Here is a 25,312-nt window from a genome sequence, read left to right as displayed (position 1 = left end):
ATTATAGCGCAGGTGTAATTTTTTATTTTTAATGAAGTATCCTATAGCTTTATGTTGACATTAACTCTTTTGGGGAAGACATGAATTGATCTTTGGAAAGTTATATTGCTGTATTCCACAGGCTTCTAAGCCATGGTTGAACATGTAAGGCGGCTTTTAATGAAGGTGTCAAGTACATTGCTGCATCACTTCCTGCCCGGGTGTTCAACTAAGGCTTTCGTAGTAACGAGTGAGAATCTCTTCAGTCAGTAAACTGAGGCTCCACGGCACCAGTGGAACTGCTCATCGGCGTCACAGTGTAAATATCAGTGCACAGAGCAGGGTCGTTATCCAGGTTGCTTTCCTCATGTGACTTAAGAGCTACTTAGGAAAAATGGCTATATGAACACTTGCCTAAAAGATGTTACTGATTTGTAAAGAGAATATTCTTGCAAGCATTTATATTCTTTCTTGTCCCCAAAATGATTCGGTGGGACTTGAGCAATATATATATTTTAAGATTTATTTATTTATTTATTTGACAGAGAGAGAGAGAGAGACAGCGAGAGAGGGAACACAAGCAGGGGGAGCGGGGGAGGGAGCAGCAGGCTTCCCGCGGAGCAGGGAGCCCGATGCGGGGCTCGATCCCAGGACCCTGGGATCATGATCTGAGCCAGAGGCAGACGCTTAATGACTGAGCCACCCAGGCGCCCCGATTTGAGCAATATTGTATCAGGAAGGCTGGTGTTCTCTAACATACAAACTCTTAAGTGGGCAGAACACTAAAAATCCATTTTCTGTGTGTAATCAGTGCAGGCACAATACTAGGCTATTCATGCTTTCTCCAGCAGACAGCTAAACCCCAGCAAGTTGGTGTCAGAATCAGGGAGATCAGGGCACGGCTGGCGCAGGCCAGCTGCTGGAGGGTTGTGTTAGTGACCGCCAGCCTCAAATGGAATTTTCCGTTGTGTTACGGTTTCTGCTTTTTGTCAAGAGTGAAAGGTGTGTAACAAAAGTTTGTTCAAGGGAGGTAAAGCCAAAAAGAAAAGAGGAAAAAAGAATGAAGAAGAAATGGATAAAGAGTTGAAGACCGCCATACTCTAAAAGAGCTCCCGTGTCCTGATTAGAATGGCTGTGTCTCAGCATAGAGTTCAAGACCAGCATGGTAGCCCTGCTTATGATGTGACACGGCCCCACACAGCAGTGTGGAATCCCACACCCTGCTGAATCAGATAGTCTTTGGCTGGAATGAGGCAGCTGTGCCCCTAACTGACTTCACCTCCTTCAACTCTGGTTCTTTTAACATAAGGGTAACTTAATTTTTAAAACAAGGACCCCGAGGCCCAGAGAGGTTGAGTGGCTTGCCCAAGGTCACATGCATTCATTCAGGCCACCTTTAGGAGGTGACCCCCTGTCAACCAGAGGTCTACAGCTCTCAAATAAGCTGCTTTGTGGGGCATGCAGTCTCCCTGTTGCCACCAGTGTTTTAGGCAGAATGAGAATGATCACAGGTCAGGGATGCCATAAAGAAGATTCTTGGAAAAGGATTCCATAACCTGGAAGGTCCCTTACAGTTTTAGATCCTGTGATTCTTGCTCTATTTCCATTGCTTCAGTAAGGCGGTGATCTCTCCCTGGCTTCTTATGGAAATAGATCTTTGAAAGCATTTTGTTACATTTTCTGTTTAAAATAGCAATTAGCTTTGCATCTCAGATACTTTACTGGGTACCATGTGTATCATTCATTTGGAGTATTAGTTCACTAGCTAATAGCCCACAGTTTTAGTTACATATGAAGCAGTAGTTCGGTGAAATAACATTGCAGCTCCTCACTAAACCAAAAGCTCAAGAAAGCTTCTTGCTGCAGAGAGACCCTCATTTTCCTGGCTGTCAGCCTGACTGATATTTTAATTTTTCTGCCCTGTAGAAAACTTCAGTCTCTTATCCAATAGATAAATGAGTGAACCCCCCAGGAAATGCAGCAGAATGTTTCTGTTTGCCAATGCAATAAATGCAGAAGCTAATAAATGTCTACTTACATCAGGAGGAGGCGTGTAATGAGTAAATGATGAGAAAAAGAATTCGGGGAAACAAATGATCTATCCAATCTAAGATGACAACCAGGTTCTTAATAACTTGTCCTCTAGTTGGAGAGAGGGCTTTCACCAGGCAGAGAATCAGCCTAGCACAAGGCCATTTACATCTGGCTGCTGATGGATTTGGTTACATTTGGGTCACACTGAGCAATAAGCCGCGATTCAAACTCAGCCTGGTTATTGCAGACTTTCTTTGCTTCTATAATTTCTGAGTGTGTGCTAGGAAAAGCAATGATTTCAGGGCCTCATTCACACGGCTTACTCCAGATTACATTTATATTTCACATTTGTCTTTTTAATCAAGACCTTTTTCAAAAGTAAAGAACCAGTCTCTTTCCCTTGAGATGTGTTCAGATCACAGGGGTTTCACCAGAACTTACTTTACTGTGGGTGAATATGCTGTTCTTTAAGGTGCTTTTGTAGACCTCAACTCTCTAAATCCCTAGGGTCCGCCTTTGTGGAAACTAACAGAATGCAGGATGCTTTTTGTCCCTGGTGGATGGCTGCTTTCTTGCTTGTGGTGTTTGGAAGGACTTGTAGGAGGCAGAAGGCTCAGTGTGATTAAGACAGAGCAACTGAGCTAGGCCTTGAGAGGAGTTGCAATCCGCACTGAAGATGGGAGGAGAGACTCCATGCCAGACCAAAAGATCATTTGATGACATGCATTTTGTTATCACCCCTTTGTGTGATCTTTCTAAGAACATTTCTCAGTAAAGTCATGTGGAAAAGATTGGCTACTAAATACCAGCAGTTTTCAAGAACAGATTTTCATGAATATTTCTAGAAGAAGACTATCAAATTTGCTTGCTGGGTCTTCCATAATTATCTTTTCTTCCCCATCTTACTCTCCCTCCACTTTCCTCCCCCACTTCCCCACCCCCGCTTGCTTTTTTTTTTTTTTTAAACAAATAAGACATTCTGGCCTGTTTTAGTCCCACATGAATGAATGCATCTCTACAGCTGAGGAGTGAAAGTTTTAAGTAGTAGTAGGATTTAGGCCCCGTAATGAAGGAAAATGTTAATGAGTCATCAGATAAAAGCTGGACAGAAGCAATACTACAGGGACGTTGTGTACTTGGCAGCATATGAAATGTGCCTTCGAGATGGAGGAATCCTGCACAGCCCTTTCTAAGGCAGAGCCATTATACCTGAAAGCTAAGACTTTTCAATGTGCTTCTATTCACATGCATATTTCTCTGCCAGATCTTTCAAAAGGCCTTTCCTTTGAAATACAAAAAGATAAACATGTCTTTGAAATGGATAGGTGATCCCTTTGCCACTTGTGAAATCTTTCTCCTTTTCATATCAGAGATTTTAACCCTTAAATTAAGACTGAGTTTTCTGTTCACCTGCGAAGCTTTATATGTGTTGCCAGCACTTGAGAGAACCATGTCACTGTTATTATTAACAACTGAGTTTGTGCTCAAAATCGATGAAAGGAAATTAAAACTTGAGATAGGTGTTCCATCTGCATGGGATCCTATTTTACTTGGGTACCGCAGTTCAATCTTACATGACTTAAAGAAATATAATACCTCTGTGGTCAAAGAAAATCATGAGTTTGTCAAGTACTTACAGAATACCATCTATTGCTTTCTATGAAAGAGGCTACAATGTTTTTAAATCTCAAGACTTAAGTTACAGCCCTGTACTTAGAGCATCAGACCTGGGCTGATTTGGTTATAATACTTACTGCCTTTGGGATGTCAAGCAAATATGTAACTTTAGTTAAGCATACCATTCCTGGTAGGTAAAATGAAGGCCTAGCCTCTCACTTTGCTTCTTCTTTAGCTGGTTTTCATCATAAAATCCATTGATACAAATAATCATTTATATCACCATATTTGCTGTTGTGGGGGGTGGGTGGGGGTCCAGATCCCCACCAGCCTCCCTGCAGTTTTAGCTGTTGCTGTGATGGGATTGTATTTTTTTGTAAAGGTGGGATCCCCAGAGCCTCTGCTCTTTCCAGGGACTTTTCATAATGAATATCACATCCCTGTAGATTTATAAACATTAGAATCACATAACTACCTTTTTAAAAAAAAGAAGAAGAAAAAATATTTCCCTCAGCTACTAGCATTTTGCTCTTAGGAGATGGTTGCCAGTAAATATTTCTTATTTAAAAAATGAACGTTCACCCACTTAACAAATGGCAGAGGAATTTCAGGGACATCAGGAATAAATAGGGTTTTGACCTTTGTAATTTAAAATAGGTTTCAACTCTCTTTTAAAATTAACTCATACCATCTCATCTGTATTGGCCTTATGGATGGATACATATTGTGTAGCTTTTGAAAATGCTAGCTTTTTGTTTTCATTTTCTCGCTCTGGAAGAGAGCTGGTACAGTTTGGAACATTATAAGAAATTGTTGTAAAACTGTCTTTACTCTTCAATCTATTCACCAAGGACCAAAACTTAAAGGAATTTAAATATTTCTTCTCTCCTTTTTCCGTCTTCAGGATTGAAGCAAGCTGAAGCAACTCCCAGCCCTCCATTGTATGGGTGATCTGTTACTTATTTTAGCTGTTCTCTGTGGTTGAATGTTTACGTTGCTTTTCATTTTTCAGTATTATAAGCTCTGTGATGAAAAAAATTTTAGCTAAATTTTTATACACACCCATGATTTTTTCAGATATTTCTAGAAATGAAGCCGAGTCAAAGTCATTTGAGACATGTTGCTATAAATTGTACCAATTTATACTCACACTAGCAAATTACGAGGGGAGCCCATTTCTTCATGTGCTCATCAGCATCATACATCTGTATAAACAAAACAAAAAGCAAACAAAAAACCCAGCCAACTTGATAAGCATAAAGTGAAATGATTTTACCAATCTTTGTCTCACAAATTCTCCTATAACCTATCAGATGCTACTTTCAGGGAATTGTATGTGGCAAAGACCTGTACCCTAGACCTTTTTTTCAATGAGGAGATTTTGAAAAATGGCATTTTCTCTTCGGTGAAAAGTCTTGCTTAGAAAATAATAAAATTATTTCCGCAATGTTGGCTTTGGTTGGGTTTTGCATAGTTTTTCTCCTAGGCCTCTGATAGTGTACAATGCCAGGGACAAAAACTGATCCACAAGTGAGAAACTGCTGTGGATAGCCATTCCCTGCCCCTTACCTGCACCATGCCCCGACTGTTAAGAACGGGTGTGAGATGTATGCATCAGAGGGTGAGCACCCTAGCTCCTTAATGAGTAAATCTCAGAGGTAACGAGTAGCTTTCTAAGCATAATGATGAAATTACCTTTTTAGCTTTGGAATGCTTTGCCCCATCTGCTCTTGGGGGCACCCTCAATTAAGGCTTTTAGTCATAACTCTGCCGAGGTCAGTCAGAATCTTCTCTTACTCACTCGAAGACATACTCAGTCTGGGATTCTGAGCTTGTCTGTGGCACTCTCCCTTTTATGTGAGCTGCTTATTTTTATGTGGTGTCAGAAGGGTATGACCTCTAGCAAAGATTTGATTGACTTGGGGGCTGCTGTTCAGCTGGTGCCAGAGGAGCAAAGAGACCAACACTGTCACTGTCATGTCTGTGAAAGCAAGCTTGAAGGTTTGCTCAGTTTTCAGGAAAGGCTTTCTTGACTAGGTTTTCTGGACCATAATGAGTTACTGGTGTTGGCCTCGATCATATTTTTAAAAAATTGAGGTTCTAGGCAAAAGTGGGAAGAAGGCAGACTCTGTCTTGGCCTCTCCAACCTGTTGTGTCAGGACCGCTTGGTTTCCTGACACTTCTCCTTCCTCCCAGGGATTCAGTTTTTAGTCTACATGCTTCTCTTTTTGTCTTGGGAAGCATTAGTCTTGCCCCCACCTGTTTGGTTAGGAGTCCCTCTGAGGCCGTCACCTTATAATAAGCTAAAGGGTAGTAAATAGGTTAGCTCAGATTTTCTCAACCTGGATTCCAAGGAAGGAATCTCAGAAGGTCTTCTCATCTCTGTGAGGATCTTTAGAATTTGTATTTTCTGTTCTGTGTTTGTATGATTAATATAATCCTATTTGCAATCAGAAGGATGGACCGTACACATTTGAGGAACACAGGGTTGGGTGCCAGCTTACCTCCTCCTGTGGCATTCGCATTGTGATGAGGGGCTCTTGGAGGCTGCAATGGTTTATGGAACCAAAGGCAATTATATTCTTTGTTTAGTGTAATGGGTCTGTTTCTATTTCTCTCTCCACTAGCCTTTAAAGAGGTCTTCACCCTCCCATCAGTAGGGCCCACATTAGCTTACTGTTGAAAAATAAGCTCTTTTTTATGAATTGTAGGTTGGCCTGTCAGAGGGCTAGAAGGGAAGGTGAAATGGGTAAGCCAGTTCATCAAGGGGAGCATATGTTGTCCATTTTTCAGATTATTGATATAAAATTGGGAATGAATAAAGAACGCAGCAGAGTTGATGGTGAAGAAGCTCATGTTTGCCTGCTTCTCTACCCTAAGGATTATTGTTTCCAGCTTTCTTCTTAGCCCATGGTTTTCAAGAGAACACTGAGCGTGTGTGCACACCAGTGCGTGTGCTGAGCCCCAGTACAAGAGAGTTTGATTTCTAGAGTTCCTTTCCACAGGAGCCGATGAGAGAGCAGTTAGGGTAGAATGGAATGCGTGCCTGGGATGTGTTGCAGTCGAACAGCGACGCCTTCTCTAGGGAGCTGTCCAGCGGATATGCTGTTCAGTGTGTCTGTAGCATCACCTCAGGGAGCCCTTCACAAGACTTAGGGCCTGGCAAATTGACAGTGTCCTGTTACACAGTTGGCAAGAGAACCAGAGGTCCCTGCGCTGGAAACACACAGTGATTTAAAAGTTTCTGTGTGGGGCTTGCAAGACGTCCTGGTAAATTCTCGTGATAACCCTTCTGATAACTGAAATTGCTTCAACTCACCCTTGTCGAAGAAGCAGTGAAACGCACAGCCCTGTCAGAAGTAGAAAGGTGTCAGGTTTGTAATTCAGAGGTCTAAAAGGTGAGTGTGGAAGGGGGGTATGGTTTTCCCTCAGAAGAGCTACAAACAGTAGGAAGATTTTAAGACCTTTTACCGACATTATTGTAGAAAAGGATAATAGAAAAATGCATAACCTTCTATGTAGGGTAAATGGGGAGTCTCATAAGCATGGTTAAAGGCAGGAAGGGATCAGGGAGTCACTTACCCAAAAATATCTAGATTAGTTACTTTTCTGGCATGATACAAATTTAGGTGTAATGCCTGTTGGAAATTGTGGCATGGTTAATTTTCTTATAAAATGATAGAATCCCATGGTAAAAATTTAAATTGTTACAGAAGGCTATTAAATAAGAAGGAAAAGTATCTCCTCCTCATGTCCCCTTTCCAGGGGTGACAAATATTTCTTGCAGACTATTTCAAGGTTTGTGTGTATGCATGTATGTAGACTCACCAGTTTAGAAAATTTACTATTCAAATTATTTCACAACTTTTTCCTACTACATGGACCCCTTTCCATCCATATCAGTACCAGTAGATTTCCCTTATTTCTAAAGAGGTTAGAAGAAAGTTTTACAGGTGCAGAGAATTCTGCTCTGAACCTTGAATCATCTGACAGAAATAGCGAGTGAAATTAAAAGGAAATAAAAACACAACTAACTTAAGAACTGCATATGAGAGGTAGTTAGCTCCTTTAGGAAAAAAATAGGGCTTTAGAGACTCATTAGAAAAACTACTTCCTAGAAAAAAAAAAATCTATATAGTGATCCTGTGGCACTGTAATTCCCTGTTAATTATACATATATTGGTGTGATTTTTGAATTTATGTCTGTCTCCTGTATGTCATGAGCTTCCTAGAAGCAGGGCCAGCCCCCTGTTTTGTCTGCATTATATTCCAAATTCCTGGCCTTGTGTCTGACACAAATCTCCAGTATTTGTAGAATGAAGAGATGAACAGATGAAGGAAACGTAGAATGCCAAAGTGAATGTTTGCTGCAGCTGTTTATTTAAATTGCCCAGATGAAGAAACTGAGGCATGAGATAATATAACTCATATATACGAGGGGCGCCTGGGTGGCTCAGTTGGTTAAGCGACTGCCTTCGGCTCAGATCATGATCCTGGAGTCTCGGGATCGAGTCCCACATCGGGCTCCCTGCTCGGCGGGGAGTCTGCTTCTCTCTCTGACCCTCCCCCCCCATGCTCTCTCTATCTCATTCTCTCTCTCAAATAAATAAATAAAATCTTAAAAATATATATATATATAACTCATATGTACGTAATATAACTCATGTAGTGGCATGGCTGTCAACGAATCTACGATTTCTATTCTAATTAGAAAACTAAATCAGGAAAGAAAAACCTGAGACTCTAATTAGTGAAGTTTCTCAAGTGCCTGGGATAAAACTAGAAATGCCAGAAGCAGCCCTGAATAGCTCTTTGCTTTACATGAGAAACAGTATAGATGGAAGGAGAATGTAGGTACAAAAGCGATTCATTAACTTTGCCACGGTGCCTGGGAGACCATGGTGTTTTCATGAACTGTGGTTTCTTCGAGTCAGTAAGATTTGATGCTACCGTTAAACGTGGCGTTAAAACTTTTCAATTCTTCCTGTCCTTTGTCAGAAAAGGAGAGAAGCAGATGGAAACAGATTTCTGACAAGTGGAAGCAAAGCATTTCTGCAAAGGACAGAGGTGCTCCTGTTGTGTCTTTGCGCTTGACTTTATGAAAGTCATTTGTGAGGTGCACGAAGAGCAAACCTATCAGGGCTTAAGGAAGGTCTATTCCGGGTTATTGTGACTCTGTGTATCATGAAGGTGGAATGGCTTCAGTTAGAAGTTTATTTTCTTCTTATTTAATAAAAGTCTAGGAGTGCGCAGTCGAGGGCTGACATGTTGTCCTTAGAGCCCCAGGCACCTACTGCTTCGCTCCAGCTTCCTGGCCCAGGGTTTTCCCTCTCCAAAGTCAGTTTGTATTCCAGGATGGCTGCTGGAGCTCTGGCCATGCCATCTACCTCACAGACTGGAAAAAGGAGAAAAGGCAAAAGGGCTGAAAAGATTCTTTGCCAACTGAGGTCGGCTCTCTTTAAGCAGCCTATCTGGAATTCCCGTACAATTCTGCTTACAGCCCGGCCTAACTAGAAGCAACCTGTAAATTGTAGTTTGGTTGACCATATATCTAGTTTATCTAAGAAGGAGTGAGAAATGGTGGGATAATTTACTGATAGGCTTTCCTGCAGGGAATCCTCATTTGCCTTTATCATAGAACTTAATAGTCAGAACTTCTGATTTGTTTGAAACTGCTAAATTAGTAATTTATTATAATCACTAGTGATAGGAATTTGAAAAAAAAAATAGGGTGGAGAATAATTAAGATACACTTATATAGGTACCCAGAAGGTTATTAGCAGAAACGTAGGGCTACTCAGGATAGCTCTTCAGGAGTTTATTGCTTGCACAAATCAGCATTAAACCCATCCACTTGATGCTCATTCTTCAGGTTGTGGAGGCATGCAGGTAATTTAATGGAGCCTAGGCTCTGATGGGATCAGCTAGGGGGCTAAGGGTTGTTGGCGGGAGTGGTATTCTGATGGAGAATGAGGAGAAGCCAGGCTCTATGCCAAGTGCTGAACCTACAATATCCCGTTGATACAATCACCCCAAAGATAAGGTCCTCGTTCTTAGATGTTAAAAAGTGAGATCCAGTTTAAATAACCAAATCCATTCCTTGGTGTACCTCTTAGAAACAGAATATTGAATCTGATATACCATGCATTTGAACCAGTGTTGGCAATTTGCAAGCTATTTAAATAGGCAGTGTATTTATTTAAAAGGCATTCTCTAGAGCAGAAGGTTAGGGGGAGGGAAAGGGATAAAAGGAGAGAGTAGATAGACAGTGGACTCAAGGCCATGGGTTTAAGAAGTGCCAATAATGAAAGAGTCTTTAAGATGCCAAGTTCTTTATTCAAGGGTCACTTTTTTCACTGATTATGATCAAATTCCTTCCATTACTCTTCTTCCCATCTGTAACAGACGTCAGCATATACAGGAACACACAGAAGGCACAATTCAAATGACCCATTAGGTTTTCTGATAGAAGGTTTGTCAGGATAAATACTAAAACCACTAGATAAACTAAATTTAGACCATTAGTGGTTTTTTTACTTCTAAAAATTCTGTAGTTCTTAAAATTGTTGTGCTAAAAATTAGGTATATTGCAGTCAGTCTCTTGATTCTGTGTGAGTCTATAAAAAAGACAAAATGGGTTGAGGAAGCATGAACTCTTTTTTGGCCACCTGAAACCATTCAGTAGATGACTGTTTCAGGGCTTCTGTGCCTGGAATTGTAACCATGCTGCATTTGCAGCATTAAATCACATCCCCAAATGCTTAGCTTCATCTTGGGGGAAACATACTTACCTGCATCTAGCTGATTACATATTATAACATAGTTCCTGGACAACTGTTATAACAAGAAGTGGAAGTCTGTTTTGAATCCAGCTGCTTAACCTAGGAATGCTCATATTGACATTGTCGGTCAATAGGAAGGCTTTCACTGATGCTTGTACAACACTAGACCTTTGTTTAAGAAAGCTATCCAGGTAGAGTAACACTTGTGTTTGGGTGGGTTGTAGGAGGGATAGAGACCTACAACGGTGAGCAGTAATTCTAGATCATCTTTGAAAGAATAGAGCCACACCTTCAGCCAGTCTGCTCACATCTAAGGTCAGACTTGGTCCTTCTCCCATTCACTGTTGCTAAATGTCTGCAGAGTTGCAATCATCTTTGAATGGACAGTGAGTAGGGCTGTAACTCTCCTCTGAGAAATAGTGTAAGGTTACCAGACTTTAAATTATACCTCAGTGTGATGGTTATATAGTTGTGCCCAAATCATCATATGAAGCATTTTGTAAAAGAACTGACAAGAGCTAGTTAACAAATTTTTCTTGTGACGTTTTTGATTTGTTCGTTTCTTGTATACCGCAGGTATGATCATATTATAATAGAACAGAAATAAGATTCGGAACCTGAGAAAATACTGCCAGAATACTGTGTGTGCATGTTTTCTTTTGATCTAATTTAGAACTTGCAAACAGACACTTTTCAAATGTAGCAGTAATGTGTGTCTGTGCATGTGCTTTTTAAAATACACTTTTAAAGGGAGACTTTCTGAAAATGGAAAATGGCAGTATCACACATTGAAAAACATGGGCCATGGCCAATGCCCCAAAAATTGGGAATGATGCCCACTCTTGTGGATTCCCATTTCCTTCCTATACTGTCTAAAATCTTGGTTTTTGGGTATTAGAATACCAGATGGGTAAGTCCCACCCCGCAAACCCCAAATTTGGATTTTCAGAGTGGCTGAAAAGAAGTATTGGAATACTTGTATCCAAAGTCAACCACACTGTTTTGCGCATGATTCTGTGCTGTCACTTCAGCTATTTGTGGCAGGTATGATAAATTGGCTCAATAAACACCAGTTCCAAGCTCCTGCTTTCTCTTACTATAGAAGTGAGAAAACAAAACACTTGCATCCAGGGTTGTGCATGGTCTGTAACTCTGGCCACTGAGATGGGAGCGCAGATCTCTGGAGAGAGCTCCTCTTCCCTTCTCTACCTCCTTCCTCTTCCTTCCTGAGAACTTGGGCACGAGAACTGGAGGTGCAGTAGCTCGCCCGAGACTCTGGGGACACAAGCCGATGCTAAGGGTGGCTGCGAAGGAATAGAAAAAAAAGGGCCTAGGCATTGGGCAGTATCCTTGGCACCTACCTCAGCTGTGGGTTTCCAGCATCCAGACTCCTTCTTACCTGAGGAAAATAAGCCCCTTAGCTGCGTGTCGCTTGAACTGCTACCAGTGTACTGTCATTGTACTTGAACATGATCCTAGGTGATATCCACATCCCTTTTTTTGTGGCAGAGCAGACTGCAATGTTGGTCAGTTTGTGAAAGAGACATGTAATAAATGTAGTATTCCATTTTGCCCATGTTACATTATTTCATTTACCTTAGACTTATCTCTCTCCCAGCCTGTTGTAAATAAAAGTCAACTTTGGAATGAAGTTTAGAACGAATGGTGTCACTCTAACATTATTTCAGTAAGTTTCGTGTATCACACACGGTGCCGGGTGCTCTAAGTATAATGATGAGTGGGATGAGATTCTTGCCTCGAGGGATCGTATGGACTCGTTGGAGAGACCACATGTAAACACACGGTCAGTACCATGCGTTAAGTGCTTTGATAAAAGTCCGTGGTGTTTATGAGAAGACAGATGAAGGGCATAAATCAGTTAGCTTTTACTGTATAACCAACTACCCCAAACTCTGGCTTAAAACAACCCCCATTTATTTACCTAATGATTCTACAGGTCACCCATCTGGGCACTGCTTCTGGATTTGGCTGGCCTCACTTATCCTGAGTTGACTGAGGTTTGGCTGGGCCTAGGATGGCCTCAGCTGGAGTGACTTATAGTCTCTCCTACTTTAGCCTGGGCTTATTTATGTCTCACTAGGCAGGGTTCCAAGAGAGAGGCTTCTGTTTGTTAAGTGGCCCGTCGTTGCTCCTGTCACATCCTGTTGGCCGGAGCAAGTCAGAAGCATAGCCCAGATTGAAGGGGTGGAGAAATAGACTCCACCCTTTCATGATAGAGAAACTTGCAAGGTCGCCTCACCCAGGGGCATGTATTACAGAAAAGAGGAAAAAATGGTGGCCAGTTTTGAGGTCTGCCACAGGGCTCTGAGGGAACAGAGGAGAGGTACAGCAATAGATTTCTTTGAGGAATTCATCTCAACTTTTTTCTTTTTCTTCTTCTTCTTTTTTGTTTTTAATTGAGAGAGTGAGAGAGAACACAGGCGGGGGCGGGGGGGGGGGGGAGAGGGAGAGGGACAAGCAGACTCTCTGCTGAGCAGGGTGCAGGACCGAGGGATCATGACCTGAGCAGAAGGCAGATGTTTAACCAACTGAGCCACCCAGGTGCCCCCATCTCAACTTTTTAAAATTCAAGGTAATAGCCCGCTCTTTTTTTATTAGCACTTCAGGAAAGGGATACCGTCAGTTCTGGAATCGTTTTCCAATATTGCCAACTTCTCCTCTTTTGAACACTAGTTTTAAAAGTAATTCGTAAGAAAATGTTGCTCTGAGAAGAGAAGAGTTGCATGCAAAGAAGTACAGGATTGAGATAGTGGTTGTCCACTTGTCTTTAATCCAGCATTTCTCATGGAACATTTGAGGGATTCTGTTCTCTCAAGATGCTCCAGAATGAAAAGATTCCATGGGAAATCAGTTTGGGATTCATCATGAAAGGTATTTCTCATCTTGGAGATTTACAGTGCATAGTAAGAATTAAGGCCCTGGGAGGTCCTGGCATTAAAAAGTACTTTTACTATTTAATTTGGTTCATTGGATTTCATTGGTGAGAAGGTCAAAAATTATTGGTTTGATTTTTTTTTTCTTAATATGGGCTGGTTAGTGTCACCATCTCTCTCTCTCTCTTTCTCTCTCTCTCTCTCTCTCTATATATGTATAGTTTTTTCATAGTCATTAACATTGTTAGTACTGCCCAGCCACAGTCTTCACATTTCCGATTTATCTTAAGGAACAGAAAAATAGAACAGATGAGCTGTATAAGCAAAGTTCAGTGATGATTGGTTTAAAGGAAGAAAAGACTTTTGTTTTTTAAAGAGTAAATTTTTATTAAAATGGCTTTTGAAAAAAATTACCCAACACGCTATACTTTTTTTTACTCTTCAAATAATTTATAAAGATAATAGGTAACATTCCTGTAATGCTTACCATATATAGCCCTAGGTACTTTTCTAAGAACTTTACATGAATGATCATAGTTAATCTCCCAGAGATTTTTATTAGGCCACTTCTGTGACCGTCCCCATCTTACAGATGTGAGAGAACTGTTGGGGTAAAGTAACATGTGCTGTTTTACCAGGATGGAGCTGTCATTGGTAGTGTGGCTCTGCTGTGAATTGCTCACCGAAGTACAGAGGGCTGTGGACAACATGTTCATGTTTTAAATATATTAAAGAATTGTGTACAGTGGAGCATTCAGTCTCGCCAACTCAGTCTGTTGCCTGTGCGCTTTTTAGTAATCGGTAGCTAGTGCCTTAGATTGGAAAATGTTTTAATATAGAAAATGGAAAGGCCTGTCGTTTCCAGTGGTGTCTTGTCCTCTAATCTAGGTGACAGACGCATCTCCCATATCTAGTATTATGTTGTCATTTTGGAGTTCCTCCTAGGAACTCTTGTTTCACTAAATCTTTGACCAAAAAAGAAAGATAAGCCTTTATCAGATTTTTGATAGCACTAAAACATCAAAAAGATAGTATTATTCTACTTTGAATTTATAAGGTCTACATTCTCAAAGGAAATCTTGGTGGAAAACGTTGTTTTAATGGTCATGTCAAACAAAAATTTGTTTTAAAGTAAGAAAATAATAGACTTTTAAATTTGATTTAAATAACATTTACCTACCACAAATTCATGTAACCACTGAACAAATCATGTCAAATATTTTACCTGCTGTTGATGGAGCAGGAAACTGCAAAGTGAATATGAATGAAAGGTATTTTTAAATTTTAGGTTGTAGGTGCACCTGGGTGGCTCAGTCAGTTAAGCGATTGGGACTCTTGATTTTGGCTCAGGTCATGATCTCAGGGTCCTAGGATCAAGCTCTGTGTTGAGCTCCAGACCCAGTGGGGAGTCTGCTTGAGATTCTCTCTCTCCCTCTCCCTCTTCCCCTGCCCCTGTTCCTTTCTCTCTCTCTTTCTCTCTCAAATAAAAAGATCTTTTAAAAAATTGGTTTAGGATGTAAAAGGCCTTATCATCATAGAATCAATATGGCCATGCACAAAGCAATGATCCTTTCATTGAAAGACCACCATGTCAGATCATGGGCAGCTTTCTCTGCCTGTTCTTTTTGGTTCTCTTTTTAGGGTCATCTCACCAGGTTGTGTCACCCATTCCCCATACAGCATGAGGACTTAGAAAGTATTTTAATGAGGGCGCCTGGGTGGCTCAGTTGGTTGAGCGACTGCCTTCCTGGGATCAAGCCCCGCTCAGCCAGGAGCCTGCTTCTCCCTCTCCCGCTCCCCCTGCTTGTGTTCCCTCTCTAGCTGTCTCTCTCTCTCTCTGTCAAGTAGATAAATAAAATCTTAAAAAAAAAAAGTTTACTATTTGCCTTTGATCATTTTGAATTTGTACCCAGAATTAGTTTTGCTGAAATTAGTTTTTTCCTCCAAGACTGTTTTATTCTCAATATGCTTGCCAGCAGGAGAATAGATAAATACTGGGTATTCGTACATTGTTGCTCTTACTCTGCAAAAGCACTTAACAGGTTTCACAGCTCTGTTGCCCATCTTGTTGGATTTCTGTAGCCGCTTTGGCAGAGATAGGCAGGGCTAGTATCATCCATATTTTACAGGTTAGGAACAGTGGAAAGGAAGCTGAGGGAGTTTGAAGGACTTGCTCAGGGTCGCAGAACAGAACCAGAAAGCAGATCTTTCAACCTAGTCCTGGCTCTGTCTGGACATTAGTTTCAATGCTTAAAATAATTGAAAGTATTAATCAAGATGTTATTGCTTCACGAGAATTTTAACAGGTAATTCAGTAACATAGTGCCCACTTGACAGTTTATCATAGTAGTATGGGGAGTTTCTCATCAGTGTTACTGGTAGATTAGTAACTGCCTTTTTACTGCCTCTTTGTTGGAAGGGTTCACAAAAAAGCTTAAGCCAAACATTGCAAAAGAGCATGTTGTGACTGGTGTATATTTTAATGGAAAGAAAAATCTTACAAGTAAAACTGAAAGGAAGGTGTGACACAATCTCAAGTTAAAATATCTGAGAAGACAAATGGCCTTTTGGTAGCTTGAGACCTACAGATGAATTAAAAAAAACCTCTCGGCATATAGACTGAGGAAATTGGTCGCTCAAATTGTAATTTTAAAAAATGCAGAAGCAGTATACTTAGAATATTGTCTTCATGTCAAAAATGCACCTTCGTGCTTGAAAATGATAAAAAATTACAATCGATCCTTACAACTGTTCTGTTCATCTTTATTGATCAGGTGCAAGAAAGATAAATCGCAGCCCAAATAAGATTATAGTAAATGTTAGCATCGTAGGGGACTCTAGGTTGATAGAGAGCCATTCATCATCTCAAATGGTGACCTGTCCACTGCTCCAGCCACCCTGAGTCTGCTGTCTAATCACATACCTATTGATTTTATCTACATCCAACAAACCTGGATGTGACTGTCATTGGGCAACCCAGATTGTTAAATGCAAAGGGGTCACTGATGTGAAGAGGATTTCATTTTCATTTTCTCCTCAGCCAACAATGATTTATTAAAAAATAAACTACCCCAAGTCATGCTTGTGAAACCTGAGTGATTAGGGATTGAAGGTGCACAATAGACCACTGTATTGTGTAGTGTTCTTTTGTACTGGTACACATTTTGCAGGATATTTCATTGAGTCTAAAGGTTCCTGGGGTCATTTAGGCTACCCCCTGCAGTAAGACAGGTTTCAAAGTAGCCAGCCAGAATAGACAGTTTTAAATTTTTCTGCCTCAGGAAAGGCATTACCTTCCTATTACAACTTGATTTATGTTCATTTATGTAATAGTGGAAACATTTTTTTTTTTTTGGTGTAAAAATTACCTAAATCCATCCTCTGTTCTTACTGATTAATTTGTTATAAATGTTGATGCTCTTGCAGTCATATGGAGGTGATAGAACACATTCTACTCCATAAAGAATCCATCTCAAGGACAAAAATACCATGTTAAAAAAAAATGAACCTTGAATATCCTAGGTAGAACATTGGAATAGTAGGTAAAATGTGTTAAGAATCTTCTCATGGGATCAAATAATAATGCATTTTAACCATGAAAGTTTATTTTAATTATAACTTGTATGCCAGCAGACATACTGTTATTTAAATGGACACCTTTACATGCATTTTTAGAAGTTGCTATGCCACTTTTGGAAGAAATCTTTGTCCTTTTGCTTGAATGGCGGAACAAAGATTTTATGTATTTTTTGTCATTGTAAGCCCTGCACACATTTTGTCCTCTTGGACAGTGAAAACTCTACTATCAATCTTTGTCCACAGAGCTCAGAATTCTACAAAGTCACCACTGAACAATATCAGAAAGCTGCTGAAGAGGTGGAAGCGAAGTTCAAGTAAGTTTTTAACACTATTATAATTATTTACTGTTCTTGACAAGATGCAAGTACAACTTTATTGCTTTTTGCACAGAAGATAGTTTGTTGTGCAGCCCTCTGGAATTCTTGGAAGTGTGTTTGGGCAGTTGAGGCATATCCACGTTATCTGCCATTAGTGGAATTCAAACACAAGGAAAGAACCTTTGATGAAAGCTTGTTTGCAACTCAATTTTATGAAGTTAAGGGAAAATTGAAAGCAGTGGTAATAGAATTTTCATTTGGAATCATACTACATAAGATAGGATGCCCTTGATTATGAAGGTGATATGAAATTGCTGTTAATAACAGAAACATAGAGACCATTCACTTTTATGTAATAAAATGACGGGCATGTCCAAATTTGAGTATCCACTCTTCTCCTGTTTAAGCTGTTTTCATTTCTTCACATGTACCTTGAAAGCATTTAAATCACAGACTTTACCTTGCCCTTGATTATGAAGGTGATGTTGAATCGCTGCCTCTGTTAATCCTTGGAATGTTTAAATGAATGTTCTGTAGTTGATGGATCAACGTGTCCATGACCCATAGCCCTGTACTTTCCGTTTGCTGCCAGTTCTCAGGCTAAGTAAGAAGACGTCATTCAGAATTTTCCTGAGAGTATAAATAGCTCTATTGTGTAACCCCTGTTATAGCACATGTGCAAATTAGTGAAGCAAAAAAAGGTGCTGTGACAGGTTTTGTTGAAAGATTGCACTGGGCTCTGACCTCCTTCTTGGTGCATGTTTATAAGCATTTGATAAAATGATTAAACCTAAGGTGTAATGTTACTACTTTTTGCTGTGGTACAATTTGTGTGGTAATGGATATTAGTGTTCTTTTAATGTTGATGTTTTAAAAAGATGATTTTTTTTTTTTTTAATTTAAAGATGGTTTGAGGTATATTTAAACAGACCTCCAGTCTTTGCTAGTGAATTCTCTTTTTAGGGGCAGCAGGGAAAGACCTTCTGAGAATGGGCCACAGATCTCACTCTTAAAGGTTGACATGCTATCTTAAGTATTTAGATATAAAATTGGATATGGACTTGATTTTTTTTTTAAAGATTTTTATTTATTTATTTATTTATTTATTTATTTGAGAGAAAGAGAGAGAGAGAAACAGCATGAGAGGGGAGAGGGTCTGAGGGAGAAGCAGGCTCCCCGCTGAGCTGGGAGCCCGATGTGGGACTCGATCCCAGGACTCCGGGATGATGACCTGAGCCGAAGGCAGTCGCTTAACCAACTGAGCCACCCAGGCGCCCCTGGACTTGATTTTTTTTTTTTTTAAAGATTTTATTTATTTATTTGACAGAGAGAGACACAGCGAGAGAGGGAACACAAGCAGGGGGAGTGGGAGAGGGAGAAGCAGGCTTCCCGCTGAGCAGGGAGCCTGATGCGGGGCCCTGGACTTGATTTTAAAAGGTGCTCTACATACATAATTTTTAAGTTATATGTTTATCTTTCTCCCTAATGATAAAGTAACATTCGTTAACCTTTTTGTCTTTGTACCATGAGAATTTTTGACTAGGTACCCTGGGTATTTCTTCATGGTAAGAGGACAGGTATTCAAATAACTAAATTTTAAGGTAAATCAAAGGAGGTCAGTTCTGACTAGAATGATCTGTGAAGTTCTCCTAAAGAAGATACTAATTGAGTTGCGGCTAGGAGAGGAGTACTGAGTAGATGGAAAGGAAAAGTATTCAGAAGGAAAATCATGCTCTCTAGTTGGTGGGTGAGAAATTAGTTCAGATCAGTGGTTTGACTCAGAGGGATTCTAGTGCAAGACAAAGTTGGAAAGGTCAGTAGGGGTCATCATTAACTATTGGGCTAAAAAGTTGGTCTTCATTTAGCAAGAAGTTTTTGGAAGGTCTTTGACCAGGTTAATGCCCTGATTTCTGTGCTGCTTGAGTAATAGTAGTCTCTAACAGTGGATGTGAGGCATTTGATTTGGAGGCATGAGGAACAGTTAGCCTGTAAGTGACAGAGAAAAGAAAGAGATGGGTGCAAACAAGTCATTGGAAGATTAGGTAGGAATTAGCGAATGACTGGTGTGTTCGTTGGCTAGGGCTGCCTAACAAAGTCCTGCAGACCGAGTGGTCTCTAACAAAGTCCTGCAGACCGAGTGGTCTAACAGAGATTGATTTTCTCGCAGTTCTGGAGGCTGGCCATCTGCGATCAGGGCACCAGCAGGGTTGGCTTCCCCTGAGGCCACTCTGCTTGGCTTGCAGGAGGCCGTCTTCTCCCTGTGTCTTCACAATGTCTTCCTCTCTGCATCTGCGTCTTAATCTCCTTTTCTTAGGAATCCCATTGGATTAGGGCTCACCCTGATGACTTCATTTTAATTTAATTATCTCTTTGAGAGCCCTTTGTTCAAATACACTTTCTGATACCAGTCATTAGGTCTTCAACATATGAATTTGGGAGAGGGGGAGCCCAATTCAGCCCATAACACCTGGATAGAAGGGCCGGGGAGAAACAGAAACAGAGGGTTAGCAGATTGGAAAATTGGTGGAAGCTGGATTTTTACAGTTAAGTCTGGTTTGAGATGAAAAGAATCACTCTTCTGAAAGCCCGTGCACCTGCCATGTCATTCAACCTGGGCTAGCCTGCTGGCAAATGAGAGGGTACATGGAACTCAAAACTAAAGGTCCTGCTGACTTACTTTCTCCAAGACAACATGGCTCTGTAGGTTAGACTTCGTTTTAATCAGAGCCTCAGCAGCTTCATTCTCTCTTACCTTTAGAAGATATTATTCTTTATTAATTCTGCTCTCACCTGGTGTAGTAGAGAATTTGACCTTTCCCAAAGAGAGGTCTAGTCTTTATACTCATCTTCTGGGAGAGGTAACCTCTCACCCCTTGGAATTTCCTGAGTGATGAAAGTGTCTCATTAGTCATGATGGGCCCTTTGGGCCATGTGGTATCAGCCCAGCCTCCAGGGAAGTGGTACTGGAGACTGAATTCAGCCACATGGGCAGCTTGTCAAACAAACCCATATACCAGTGAAACCCTGGACACTGGAATTTGGGTAGGCTTCCTCGGTTGATAATACTCTGTGCATATTATCACAGGTTGCTGCCAGGAGAGTAGAACATCTTGAGGACAGTGGAAACTTTGCATCTGGAACTCTCCTATACTCAGTCCTATTTATCTCTTCATTTGTCTGGTTCTCTGTATCATTTCCCATAATAAGCCATAACTGTGAGTTTAATGGCTTTCTGTGAGTTCTGTGAGTCCTTTTGGTGAATTATTAAAGGTTAGAGTGGTTTTGGGAACCCTTTAACCTGGCAGATGATGTCAGGGTGAGGACAGTCTTGGGGACTCTGCCCTCAGAATTTGCAGTTTGACTAAGTGTAGTACAAACAAAACTCCAGGTTTTTACATACTATGAGGGAGTTTTAAGAGCTAGCTTTTCAAGAGAGTGGCTTTCATTATATTATTATTTTTTTCAGTACTATCTGCTAGACTGAGCTTCCTAGAATATTGTATTTTTGATTTGTAGTGAGGTTCTTAGCTTCACACCTAGGGAGTAATAGTGCCTTGGCTCTAAGAGATACTTACCATCTTTGAAGGCCCTGAAATTACTCAGTGGAACTTTGTTTCTCCTTACAGATTTGGCCATCCCAGGTAATCATGGCAGCTTTAATCTTTTGCAAGGCAGTATACTATATCCTTTTCCTTTCATGACAGAGCTGATCTCAGCAGTCCCCCTTAGACAACAGGCTCAGAAGGACTTCGAGGAGGATTTAATTAATTTTATCTGATGGGAGATTTCATTTGGATGCATCTTGGTTACAGGAGATGGAAGCTTTTTATTTTTTTATTTTTTTTTTAAGATTTTATTTATTTATTTGACAGAGAGAGCGAGAGAGCACAAGCAGGGAGAACAGTAGAGGGAGAGGGAGAAGCAGGCTCCCCGCCAAGCAGGGAGCCCGATGTGGGGCTCGATCCTAGGACCCTGAGATCATGACCTGAGCCGAAGGCAGACGCCCGAAGATGGAAGCTTTTTTTTTTTTTTTTAAAGATTTATTTATTTTATTTATTAGAGAGAGAGAGCATGAGAGGGGGAGGGTCAGAGGGAGAAGCAGACTCCCCGCCGAGCAGGGAGCCCGATGCGGGACTCGATCCCGGGACTCCAGGATCATGACCTGAGCCGAAGGCAGTCGCTTAACCAACTGAGCCACCCAGGCGCCCAAGATGGAAGCTTTTTAAATTGCAGTTTCAAGGGCGGTATTATACACCTGATGGGGGTCACACAAAATGATTGTAAAGAGAAGGAAAGCTGAGAGCACTTGAAGCCAGACATGATAAACACCAGTCACATCGATGCATCTTGCCAGGATAGCTAATGGAATTATTTTAGGGATGCTTAAACATTAACTCACACTTGAGTCCTTCAGTTTATAGTTTTGGCAGGAAACCATTAAAACACTTTAGATTTAATGGCATTTTTCCCCCTATTTAATCAACACCTCATTCATTCAGAGGGCTCCTCCGTGACATGCCCTCTGAGTTCTGAATATACAGCTATGAGGAAACAGGTAGGATCTTACCAGTATGGAACTCGGGAGTCGATCAGAGAGCAGGAGGAAGACAGAATTTTAAAATAAAGAGCTTTTGAAAAATCCCAAGGTAGTTCTATTATCATGGGATAATTGTGTCCCTAATAAGTTATTAAAAATATTAATTACGTTTTTTTCAGTAGGAATTAAACAGTTTGGAAATTAAGAATGTATGCTGCTTATTTTCCTGCAAGAACTTTTACCCCACAATAGCTTTAACGTTTTAGCTGTAAAACCCAAATCCCTTAGCAGATCCAGCAATTTTTTACATCTAGCTTTTATTCAAAAGATAACCTTAACTTTTCCCAGTCCAACTAGAAACAATCACTGTTAGCAGTTCCAATTGCTTTCATCACTCTGGTGTTATCTGTTAAATAGAGCAATTTATGGTGCTGGTTCTTAGTTTCAAGATGCTGGTACCATGTCATGTAGAGAAGTATTCCCTGTGTTAACCCTTATTCTTCACCTGATAGGTAATTAATTAAACAAAATACTATATTAAATGTTGCATTGATGGTACTTAGCACAGGTCTAGCACAAGATAAATGCTCTGAATATTTGATTTTATTGTTATATATATTGTGATGATATTATTTTATTATGATGTCCAACTCAAGGTATATGACTGTGCACCATAGGAGAAATTTCTGTATTTGTTTCCAGACAAAATCTACCTGATGTTAAACCCCTCTCTGAAAACAAACAAAAAAACAATAGAAAGAGTTCTTATCCTCTGGGAGCTCTCAGCCCAACCAAAGACAAGGGATGAAGCTGTGGGTACGGGGAGGGTGCGGTGAGGGATGTGGCAGAGAACAGGGAGAGAGCTGCAGGGGCTCTATCTCTTGATCACTGTCAGAATCAGACCTCCTTGGGTGGATTAGATCCTGTGTACCACATCTGCAAAAAGGAAGCATTATTACCAGTGTATTTTGTACATATGAGGTTTTTTTAAATAAAAAAACAAATGTTAAGCACATATCAAAGAAATATAGAATATTCTGAAGGCAATGGAAACCTTGTGAAGACAATACAATATCAAATAAATGAAAAGCATTTTAAAGACAATTGATATTTCTTTCCCATGCTGTCGTAGATAACAAAGTGGACCGTTTCCACCTTCCCTAAAGGAGAAAGTATGAATGTGGGAAGTGACATAGGTCTGTTGAAAATGTTTTTGGACTCCTTTCGTTAAAGGTGTAACATTTCAGTTTGGCTTCAGTTTTGTTGGAAGATGAAGCACTTGTAAAGGAGTATGATTCTGTGAGATTGTACATGAATACTAGTAATACTCCTTTGTGTGCTCTACTTTAGAAGGGTTTTCACTTTTATCCTTGAACGAAGTTGTTGAAACCTGACTTACAAATTTAGGCTCATGGAAGAAGCCTGGGTTATCCTTACAAGGTATTAAAAAATTAGTTACCCTGTGGAAGAAGTTTAGGTGGTTTTAGAGTATCTGAGGAATGCTATGCAAAACTCTTAGAGATAAAATGGATTTTGTAAGTATTACCTTATATTCAAAGTTTTCTTCAATGTAAAATGCTTTAACTTTAAAATGTTTTTGGTTTTATTAGGTTTTTCACTTTGACTGATGTAGGGGTGGAAAAATTTTCCCTTCGTCTAGGATCTTTGGCTGGTCAAATAATTAAATTGATTTAAAACCAATTAACAGGAGAAAACAACTCCAAGTGTAGTAATGTGTATACATGAGAGAGACCTGGAGTAAGTGAGTAACTCTCCAAAATGGCCAGAACCATCACCTTAAATAGCACCTTCAGCAAAAGACAAAAGATTTCGGAGATACAGAATCAGTTATGGGAGCACAGTAAACAAGGGTAAGGTTGTTATGCAGACCTAAGTCATCCTCTTCTCCACTGATGAGAGTTTCTAGAGGTTGAGTCATCCTCTCTTCCTGATACCGCAAGAACGACGCCCCTGCAAATGGAGGATTTCTTTAGACATGTCAGTATCTCCTGCAAAAGGGTCACTTCTCTTTGGTTTGCAGAGCTTCTCACGTGTTGGCAGTTTCTTAAAAATCATCAACCAAAAATAATCCTTATGCCAGAGAGACATGTCTTGGGGTGGCAAATTCTGCTCCTCTGCACCAGCAGTCCTGTTTTGTTTCTTTTGGGTGGACGATTTTAATAGCTATACTGGAAATGAATTAGTGAAGCTGAGGATTACATGCCGGTGGTATCAGCAGGTGTTTCTCGTGTTCTCTGTAATTACACATGGGATCATGGACAGTTTTAAGCAACAGTGTTTAAAGATCCTGCTTAATTGGCTGTAAAATAATTAAATAAGGTTTTGACTGGCAAATTTATAATTCTGTTAGATGAGTAAGCCAGTGTGCCTGAATGTCAGTGTGACTTCAATTTGGAAATATTAGATTAATAGAACTAATTGTACTGCAGGTACAAAGTTTACCCTGATTAATAGTCTTAAAACTTTTCTAGAAGTGTAGCCAAGTAAATTTATGTTACTTACCTCTTACTTTTAATTAAAACTTATTTCAAAAGTTTGAGCTGTTCAGTTTTGCTGTGCTTCTCTTTCTCTTTGGTTTCTCCAAAGTGGAGTTCCAGCAATTTTTCGGTGACTCCAGCTGCCTTATTGAATAGCTGGCCTTATCAAAAGGCTTAAAATTATATACTGTTGTACATGTATTTGTATCTGCAGCTGACAGGTACCCTGCACATCGTCTCTAACACTTATTGATGTCTGTTTATAACCTACTTTAGTGCTGCGTGAATGGCTCTGATAGACCAAATGTACATGATAAATGTTCTATCTCTGATTCTCATGGATCAATTTCTAAATGATCAAATGGTTTATCTCAGTAAGACACTAATTCACATTGATCAAATTCTAAATGACCAAGTTGACTTGGCTTCTGCTGAACACAAATTGTATTAAAACAACATTACTTGAACATGCTGTCTTTTCTAATGCAGGAGTTATGTTACCAGCAGTTACATTATAACTAGAGTTATTGTATTATAAAGATGTCTCCTTCATAATGAAAAGTTTACACAAGAAGAAAAGAATGTGATATTGCAGGAAGAACAGGGCTTTGAGCAAGGATTTGGGCTTTTACTAACTAATTAAATTCTGCATTTGTATTGGGTCCTCCTTCCCCTTTTTTTAATTTGAAAGGCTGTGAGCAGGGAGCATGGCAGCTGCACTGGTGACATTTTATTCCCTAGGGTCCTCAGAGCCAAGTAACATCTTGATTATTCAGTAAGAGATTTAGTAACTGAAGAGGCAAAATTCTAGATAAAGTCAATATACCTGTACCCTTTGTGTATAAACTTGGTTTCAATAGGTTTTAAGGTTATTTATTGTTTTTTAAAAAACATCAGCTCCCCTGTGTCAACTGGCAGGGTGTCTCAAACCCTCTGGAGTTTGTCAGTGTTGCTGGCAGAGGATTTCCATTCTGAAATTGAGAAACAATGTTTATGAGCTGAAGAATATACTTTGTATATGAAGCTAATGGCAAATACACATTTGGCTGAAACATAGTCTTGGTTGTTTAGAACA

The 25,312-nt window shown here is 40.1% G+C and overlaps 1 protein-coding gene across 3 annotated transcripts in view; it reads left to right on the top strand.

The window, feature by feature from the left end:
• Positions 1–25,312, top strand: part of CHCHD3 (coiled-coil-helix-coiled-coil-helix domain containing 3) — a 271,740-nt gene that overhangs the window by 202,100 nt on the left and 44,328 nt on the right. For all 3 annotated transcript variants that reach the window (XM_035021132.1, XM_035021131.1, XM_035021133.1), the window contains exon 6: positions 17,129–17,199. In XM_035021132.1, the coding sequence (XP_034877023.1) occupies positions 17,129–17,199 (71 nt within the window). The remainder of the gene's footprint in view (positions 1–17,128; positions 17,200–25,312) is intronic.

The sequence above is a fragment of the Mirounga leonina genome, unplaced genomic scaffold (genome assembly GCF_011800145.1).
Source record: "Mirounga leonina isolate KUSES-001 unplaced genomic scaffold, KU_Mleo_1.0 Mir_174, whole genome shotgun sequence".
Classification (NCBI taxonomy): Eukaryota; Metazoa; Chordata; class Mammalia; order Carnivora; family Phocidae; genus Mirounga; species Mirounga leonina.
The sequence above is the reverse complement of the archived record's forward strand: the minus strand, read 5'-3'. Positions and strand labels throughout refer to the sequence as shown.